Source organism: Gregarina niphandrodes (assembly GCF_000223845.1).
Source record: "Gregarina niphandrodes unplaced genomic scaffold scaffold00003, whole genome shotgun sequence".
NCBI classification, from domain to species: Eukaryota; Apicomplexa; class Conoidasida; order Eugregarinorida; family Gregarinidae; genus Gregarina; species Gregarina niphandrodes.
In genome coordinates this window covers 250,373-258,592 of record NW_011646045.1, presented here as the reverse complement: position 1 = coordinate 258,592, position 8,220 = coordinate 250,373, and the positions used below count along the sequence as shown (strand labels likewise).

At 52.9% G+C, this 8,220-nt stretch overlaps 4 protein-coding genes across 4 annotated transcripts; 2 read left to right on the top strand and 2 right to left on the bottom strand.

Annotated features, from left to right (window-relative positions):
• Positions 1-131: 131 nt before the first annotated feature.
• On the bottom strand, positions 132-921 carry GNI_021630 (FHA domain protein; the record flags this gene model as incomplete). Its single annotated transcript, XM_011135999.1, has 3 exons — positions 132-468; positions 542-788; positions 831-921. The coding sequence occupies 3 exons, from the start codon at positions 919-921 to the stop codon at positions 132-134; spliced, it is 675 nt and encodes a 224-aa protein (XP_011134301.1).
• A 289-nt stretch (positions 922-1,210) lies between these two features.
• Positions 1,211-5,870, bottom strand: GNI_021620 (hypothetical protein; the record flags this gene model as incomplete). The annotated part of the gene is made up of 2 exons (XM_011135998.1): positions 1,211-1,492; positions 1,710-5,870. 2 exons carry the CDS (start codon positions 5,868-5,870, stop codon positions 1,211-1,213), a joined length of 4,443 nt encoding a protein of 1,480 aa, XP_011134300.1.
• A 485-nt stretch (positions 5,871-6,355) lies between these two features.
• On the top strand, positions 6,356-7,395 carry GNI_021610 (C2H2 type zinc-finger protein; the record flags this gene model as incomplete). The annotated part of the gene is made up of 2 exons (XM_011135997.1): positions 6,356-6,430; positions 6,499-7,395. The coding sequence occupies 2 exons, from the start codon at positions 6,356-6,358 to the stop codon at positions 7,393-7,395; spliced, it is 972 nt and encodes a 323-aa protein (XP_011134299.1).
• Positions 7,396-7,418: 23 nt separating this feature from the next.
• GNI_021600 (hypothetical protein) lies at positions 7,419-7,757 on the top strand (the record flags this gene model as incomplete). Its single annotated transcript, XM_011135996.1, has 1 exon — positions 7,419-7,757. One exon carries the CDS (start codon positions 7,419-7,421, stop codon positions 7,755-7,757), a length of 339 nt encoding a protein of 112 aa, XP_011134298.1.
• Between the last annotated feature and the right edge of the window lie 463 nt (positions 7,758-8,220).

Below are 8,220 nucleotides of genomic sequence, written 5' to 3'. Positions count from 1 at the left end.
GGGGGGGGGGGGGGGGGGGAATCACACACAATAGCAGGAACAATATATCTACAGAAGTTACCCGACCGTTTTTTTGATTTCGCAGTTTTGTTTTCACGATCTTATGTTCATCCTATGCCGCAGTCTTATGGTTAGTCATCATCGTCTTCGTTGTCGTCGTCAAGTAACGAGACCTTCTCGTGTATCGCGACCCACCTGCGTTCGCTGATGTAGAGTACGGTGAAGCGGAAGCCGAGCATAAGCCCCCCGTAATCAGTCATCGAGACACCAATAATGTCATTGTTCATGAGGGCAGCAGCACCTCCAGAGGGGAGCGCCTTCCCGTTCAAGAAGGTTCCATTCGCGGACCTGAGATCCTTCACAGCGAACACAACTTGCCCGGCTTTACCCCGTTTCCCGAAGTACACCTGGATTGCACAGTGCCTTCGAGAAAACCAGCGTCTTGCCGCTCCAGGAACAGCTTCCAAACTGAGGTAACTGATCTAAGTGCGATGCAGGTGCCGGACGTGCGTGGCTTCAATCGGGAAGGGTCAAGGAATACTTTTGCTGCGATCGTCCTATAACAAATTCAAAAGGAACATTAGGATGAATTTTCACAAGCAGAGGCTGGCCCAATGACACGATTCCAGGTCCCTCATAAAGCTCGGGAGGATACAACTTGTTTGGACATTCCCGCTCAAGAATCGCTTGCGCCTCTTTCTTTATGGGATCTATCATATACTCGCAGTTTTCGTCCGGCGATAACGGAACATTCTTGGCCGCAACCAGTAGCGTCAGATAGAAACAAGCTACTCAGATAAAATCACATATGCACCCATAGACGTGCTTACGGGGCGACTTCACGTAATACTGAACCACTTCCTGCTCTGAAAACTTCGCCTCCTTTGCTGGAAACCATCTTCGTCGTTTTACCGCGGTCATTCAACCAAATTTTCCCAGAGCCAACCCCCAAAAAGATCAACCAAATTTCCCTGAGAAGCCAATCCCCAAAAAAAGATCAAAATGGACCCAACTTCCCGGCCAAGTTTTTTTTTTATGGAGAATTTCCCATAACATGGATATTGTCACAACCGATCTGAAGAATCACATTTCAACTAGATTTCAAGTGCAACTGGACATAGCCAGAGCCTACATACGCAATGCACTGCGAAAGGAGCTCCGGATAGCCCGCATAAAGATTTCGAATTTCCTCAAGGATCGACTTGAAATTTTACAAGTCAAAGTCGAATGTATAGCCGCCGATATATTCGGTTTGTAATGCTTCTAAAATTGACTTCACAACAAGGTGTTTAAGAAACATTTGTGCCGTCCAAAGGGCGCATTTGTGGACAATAGAGTACCATCCAGCCAGTTTAAATCGCGTGCACACACGCGTTTCCCCAGTTTTATCAAGCCCCAAATTCAGAGGTTTGCCGACGTTGCGATTGACCGCGTCCGGTTGACCGCGTCCGGCTGACCGCGTCCGGTTGACCGCGTCCGGCTGGTGAGAAACCTGCCACCATCATGGGGAAAGTAATATAACTTGCTTCTGAAGTGAGACAATGATCAAATCCGTTAGAAGGTATACAGAGAGCTATCACGACGCTCTTTTCTCGTCTTTGAATTGGTTTCTCCATCTGAGGGGACAATGGTTTGAGATGGCCAGTCCGAGGTCGTGTCTAACATTGAAATAAGCTGAGAAATCGGCACGAAGCAACTAGGTCTTACACTTTAAAGTTGTATACTGTAGCTAAGCAAAGGTGCACCGTAAGGATCCCAATGGCGATCCAGCCCACCACAGAGCGGTTGACGGTTTGGTCGCCGTTACTTGAGTTTTCGCCAGTGCCAAAGAACCCGTCTTCTTGAAGTGGGGCGAAAATGACGTTGGGAGACTGGGAGGTCCAGTCTATGAGTACGTCCACTTCTTCAGGGGTCTTGCTAGTGATGTGATCGTCAAATATAGCCGGAGAAAACGGTAGCACTTCCAGTTTGATGATCCTGTACTTGACATCCTGGACCCAGATTTCATCGTCGTTGGCCAGGCTACTTTCTTTCTCATCCTCTCCAAGTACTGGCACAGATCGCTGGTCGCCCCGTTTAGTCACCCGCTGCCTAGTTGTCGCTGGACCGTTAGTAGTGTGTCCGGTAGTGTTCCTGGTGAGAGGCGCGTGAATACTTATCGACTTCTCTATGGCGACGATATACTTCTCGGTGCCGTAGATATCGATGATGTAGGCTTCGGGGTTGGTATAGAACGGAACTGGCGACATCATGAGGGACCGTGCGGAAAACTTTGGTCTCAAAATCCAAATGCTGTTCGCCAAGTTGGTGCCGCCGGCAGCCCCGTCTAACAAGGTTGACGTGATCAAGCGGCTAGTCGCTCCGCTGCAAGCCCCAGTTTCTCCGCACTGACTGCGGGTCTCCGTTGTGTTGGACCTGACGGAGTGGTCCAGCCTGGGCCACCCGTAAGGAGTCCTTTGCGTGAGCCTCTGTATAGCTTCAGTGGTGGAGATTTTAGTTGTTGAAGCCAAACTGGCTGCGGCTGTCGTGATGTTCGGTACCGGTAGAGTCGTGAAGTAGATGCAGTCTGAGGTAGGGTCGACGTAGATGTGGTTTGGACGCAGTAGACTGGTGACGTCGGTTCTATCCTTCGCTCGGAACACAATGCTGTATGTTTCGGAGCTTGGAGATATGGAGTACACACTACCTTCTTCTGGCGCAGAAAAGAAAATGCGCTGCTTTCTCGAAGAGTATCCTATAGAATGAAACACCTTTCCGTTCACACTCTCCATCTTCTTTAGCCGAGACGTGCCTGTAGACGGGCCGGAAGTCACGTCCGTAAATTCCGTGTCCTTCTTAACTATGGCTCCTTCAAGATTGGCATCTAGCCTGCGACTACGAAAGAAGCTCAGACACTTGATAGCATCAGTCAATCGTCTTACCGATCGGGAAAGACTATTGCCGTAGGTACTACTGACATAGGTCGATTCATTGCCATTGGATAATTTGTATGCTTGTAGATGAGAGCTGTAATCTGAGGAGTAATCCGCTAGGAAGGTCGCCTCCCTTACGGGCTCGGTCCACACGATGAGGTTGGCGCTGTTGACAATCTGCAAGCTGCCCAGAGGACTCCGGGACTGCGAGACGGATGTGAATGAGAGGGAGCAGTCAGAATCATTCTTTGTAATTGCTACGACGGAACGATCGTTGAAAAGGGAGCCAACAACCAGCTTCTCCTGGCTGGAGCCGTACCCCCAAGTGATGGAATGTGGTGCCATAATATTGACTGAGGGGACGTAGAGAATATGAGTCATGTGGACCATATCCCAGTTATCCTCGCTGCCTTGGACGCGCAACCACCGTATGGAGTTGGCTGTAGCGTCCCAGAAGTACAACAAATCCGGTTGCACCAAGTCCCCAGCCACTTTGGTCGGATTCATGTCCACTGACATAAAGTCCCCAGTTATCCCGTCGGAGGTACTTGTTATCAAGCGACTTGCCCTTGGGATTTTCAGGACCGGGTGAGTCTCCGGCGAACAATAGTGGCAAGACACATTGGACATGTAGATACCGAAAGCCTTCACCGGTGCTACAATGGTGCCAGGACCCAGTTTGTAGAGCTGGTTTGGGCGCCGGAAGGAAGCATTCAACCAGTGGCGCAAACACGCGCGCGTTTGCAAAAATTTCTTGAGGTCCAAATCCCATAACACCTGTCGGTCCGAATACCCGCAGTACTCCCGGTACGGAGATGTAGAGAATCCCGCAAAGGGTAGGCTAGCTGTCTGCGAGTGCCACAGCCCGTCCACCGCCACCGGCTCCTCGCCCATCTCGTCGTAATTCTCAAACTGCATTCGCAATGACTGATCGATGCTCTTGAGCGATATATAACGCGCAAGAGAGTCCCACTCACGATCCTTTCGAACGTACCCCCTCATACGGCGCTTTGCGGCGGCCGTCTCCGCGGCCACGTCTTCTTCCGTAATAATCTCTTCTTCCGTAATAATCTCTTCATCCGTAATAATCTCTTCATCGTCAGCGGGTACGACGACGACGTCGCTGAAAGGGACTTGTAGTCGGTCGAATCGGATCACATTTTCGCAAACAACTAGAGTGATGAGGTAAAAGGTCCCGTCATTTGGAACATATTGGACGGGGTCTATTCCGTGGTGTGTGATCCTGACACTGAATTCTTTGGGTGTTCGACAAAGGACCCGGCATTTGTAGGTGGGTCTTTCGCAACCGACGGTGAGTGGAATTTCGCGCAACTTGGCAAAAAGAAAAGTGCGCACCGGCATGTAACTGTTCTCGCACGTCGACAGAGGCATCACGGGGCCGGGTAGCAACTCGCCAATGACTACAGAGTTTACGTTCCTCGAGGCGCGACATCGCGCCACAAACGCCAGCATACGGCGGACACTTCCGTCTCGAGTGTCGGTTTGGTTCCACGACTGTAGAAATCGCGCACCGCCTGGAATCGACAACGGCTTCCGAGTCTCTAAATCGATCACCATTGACTGACCGTTCACAACCGGATCCCCCGTCACACTGTAACATAGGTACAACAATTCCACGCCAAAGAACTTGTCCGGTTCCAATACGCTCGAACGACCTACTATCAGAGCACTCGTTGTTCCCAAACCACCCGAAAATTGAATCGGGTGAAACGATATCGTGTCCGTCTCCAAGCGGTGGTCGTAGTAGCTCGTCCGGCCGTTGAAAGCGGCCTTCTTATGCTGACAACCTCCCCCACTGCTGCCATCTTTGGATCTACCCCGCGGTCCACCACTCGTCGCCTCCGAATCGGTTGCAGCCGAATCGGTCGCCGTCGACTCGGTTGCAGCCGACCCGGTCGCAGTCGACTCGGTTGCAGCCGACCCGGCCGCAGTCGACTCGGTCGCAATCGTCCCCGACCTCGTCGCAGCCGACCATTTCGTGCCCGTGATGTTTATGTAGGTGATCCATTGCTTCTCCACCGGCTCCATAAATACCACTTGCCGTCCTTCGCCAGGCACAATAGAGAGGTCACTGCACCACTCGTACTCCGACACGTGGAAGGACCAGTTGGATGCCTGGTCCACACAAGTGAGTTGTCGGAAATCCTCTGCGTTCATCTGGTACACTCTAAAATTATCTATATCCACGTAACGAACTTCAGGGTACCACTCAAACGGGGTACGAAGCTCAACCACGTACGACTCCTCTGTGCTCACGTAGTCACCCACACCCCCATAGTAATCCACAACTATATCTGGGTCCGCCACCCGATTCCCCCCAGGATCCCCAACAGCGTCAGTGTCAGCAACCTTCCGGCGCGGCGAGGTACTGCAAACGAAGTCCGCCGGATCGTCCAGGCTGCCGACTTGCTCTGAATCCCAGTCCCAGTCGTAAGACAGGTTGTACAGCCTAGTGAAGTCCAGGTCGTCCGAGTCGACTTTCTCGTTTTGCCAAACAAACCGGAGAAATCCCGCCTCGTCCAACATTCCGCTCTCGGCTCCTTCTGTGGTTAACCCCGGCGCCTCTTCCGCCGGGTGAGTCGGCCGTGGCGGCCCGTTCTCGCCGTCGGCAGCATCGCCTTCGGCAACATCGCCTTCGGCAGCATCACCCGTCGATCTCTCCTTTACCGAGCCCTCCCGTCCGGAGCCCTCCCGTCCAGAGCCCACCCGTCCGCAGCCCTCCCGTCCAGAGTCCTCCCGTCCCGAGCCTTCCCCTACGGAGTCCTGCTGTCCTGCGCTCCCGTACAAGGTGTCTTGAGTCGCACTTCGCGCGGCCTGCTGACCCGCAAAGACCGAAGGTACCCAGTGCTCCTGTGGGTCTCGCGCGCCGCGATTCACGCTCTTTCCCGTCGTGGACTTGAGAAGCCATCTAAAGGCAGGCACATTGAACTTCAGCATCCGGCTCCGGCGGCATCCGGTTCCGGTGATGGTGAAGGGTTCCGGTGACGGATTCCGTTGATGGATTCCGGTGATGGGTTCCGGTGATGGGTCCTGGCTCCCTACATGGTCCTATCCCCCCAGATAAGCCTGTCACCGTGGGCCTGTCATGGTGGGCCGGTCCGGTGGCAGGCCTTTTGGTGGGGGTCTGTCACGTAGGTGGTACGGCATGCGGTAGCGAGTGTGGTGTGGTCGCCCAGGAAGCCTAGTGGACATACTCGAATTCTAAGTAGACAATATTGCCCGTGGCCGGGCAGCTCAATAGAACACCGAACTGGCTAACTTCGGATTTCTCCTTCTCTAGGTGGCTGATGATCGCCGGGGTGAGGCCAGAGAGGACCAAGACGACCAACAGCAGTCCCACCAGCACGGCTATCAGCAATCCGTGCGAGAGGATTGGCCACTTCATGTGCGCACATGGCACGGTCCCCGGCAGTTAAAAAAAGATGTATGCCGTAAGTCACCACCCAGGCCGCCCTCAGCCGCGTCACTTAGACCACCCGAAGCCTGGACCACCCAGGGTGAGCCCTGTGTCCAGCTGCTCAGACATACCCGGCGTCCCTGCTCCAGACACTTCTCGCTTCCGTAGTGTGTGCCCTGCGGCCTATGTTGGGACAACCGTGAAGAGCAGAGCCAGCATGTGAAGTCCGACTTCCATCGGTATAACTTGAAGCGCCGCGTGGCTGGATTAGAACCTGCATTAGAATCGGATTTCAACTTGAAGATGTCAATTTTAGCGAGTACAGGACCCGAGCTCACTCAAGTAATTGGTGGTCCCAAAATGCCTCGTAGGAAACGGCTGCTGAAGAAGCACAAGGGGGACCGGATGCAGAACGCCAACGTGCTTCTGGAGACTGGGAAGGATATGCCGGAGTCGACGCGCCAGGGCCGCGACGAAAGCGAGGGCGGAAACAGCAGCGAGGACCAGGACGACGTGGGCGAAGACGAAGCCAGCGAGTGTGACCCGTATGAGGACACCCAGTGCTTGTTTGACGGGAACACATATGGTAGCTTCGATGACAATCTGGAAGCGATGAGGGCGCAGTACAGTTTGATGGTGCCTGATGAGCAGTATTGCCTTGACCTGCGCGAGTTCCTGAGGTATCTGGGTGCCAAGGTTTATGAAGGCCATCTGTGTTTGTGGTGCAATCGTCAATTCCGGAGTACACTGGCTGTCCAGAACCACATGTTGGATAAGGGGCATCAACGCATCGGCTGCCACCTGGACGAACAGATTGAGGAGTACGCCCTCTTTTTCGACTACAGCACGAGCTACTTGGAGCTCAACCTACCAGAGGAAATCAAGCGGAAGCTGGTGGCCATTGCCAACGGCGAGGAGCTGCTGGAACTAACGGACGTTGAAGATGAGGCGGAACAGACCGAGGTGGAAAGACCGAGGTGGAAGAGGCGGAACAGACCGAGGTGGAAGAGACCGAGGTGGAAGAGGCGGAACAGACCGAGGCAGAAAAGACCGAGCAGCGCATAGTCGAACACAGCAACTTCAAAGACATGGGCTGGCCGGAAGTGCTCCGGAAACTCGGTTACCGTAAGCCGGAGATAACTGAAGATGGAGACCTATATCTGCCTAACTCCGACCGAGTTGTTCTCAACAGGATTCGGTACAACAAACACCAAAAGATAATAACGAGACCCGCAATGAGAATGCGACAGCCTAGAGCCATTATAGCTTTAACGCAATACAGCCATCTGACTGATGCACAAAAGAAAGAAATCAGGCGGATCGCCGCAGATATCCAGAAACGCCAATCGAATCACGATATGCGTCTGGGAGTGAAAAGCAATAAGCACTATCGCTATATCGCGCGTAAGAACAAGATTTTTATTTAAATATTATCCGACCACGTGTCTGCCATGCCATGCCATGCCACTCGCATCATTAAACGCCGATACAATTGTTTCCATCCCCGACGTGTTCGCCCCCAACATTTTTAACCTGCCTGGCCGATCCGTTGTCCGGTCGGGGGGTTGAAAATAGTTGTTTAATATTACTGTGATGAGGATTTGTAAGAGTTTGAATCAACCAGTATCCCAATGGTGTGTTATGCTGAGTGGTTTCGGGCATCAGGAGACCCAGCTTGCGCCGGTGTCCAGTGGCGGTGGGCGAACCGTCTGTGAAATTGGTGATACAATTGCACAGGGTGTCGTTTACGAAATTGCCGGAGAAGTTGGTCACGGAATTGTTCAGCAATTGAATTACGAACTTCCCGGAGAAGGTCCATATTTTCATCAGGTTGTTGAAGAGGGTGCTGAACAGGATGTTGACCGGGGTGTTGAAGACGGTGGAGGAGTA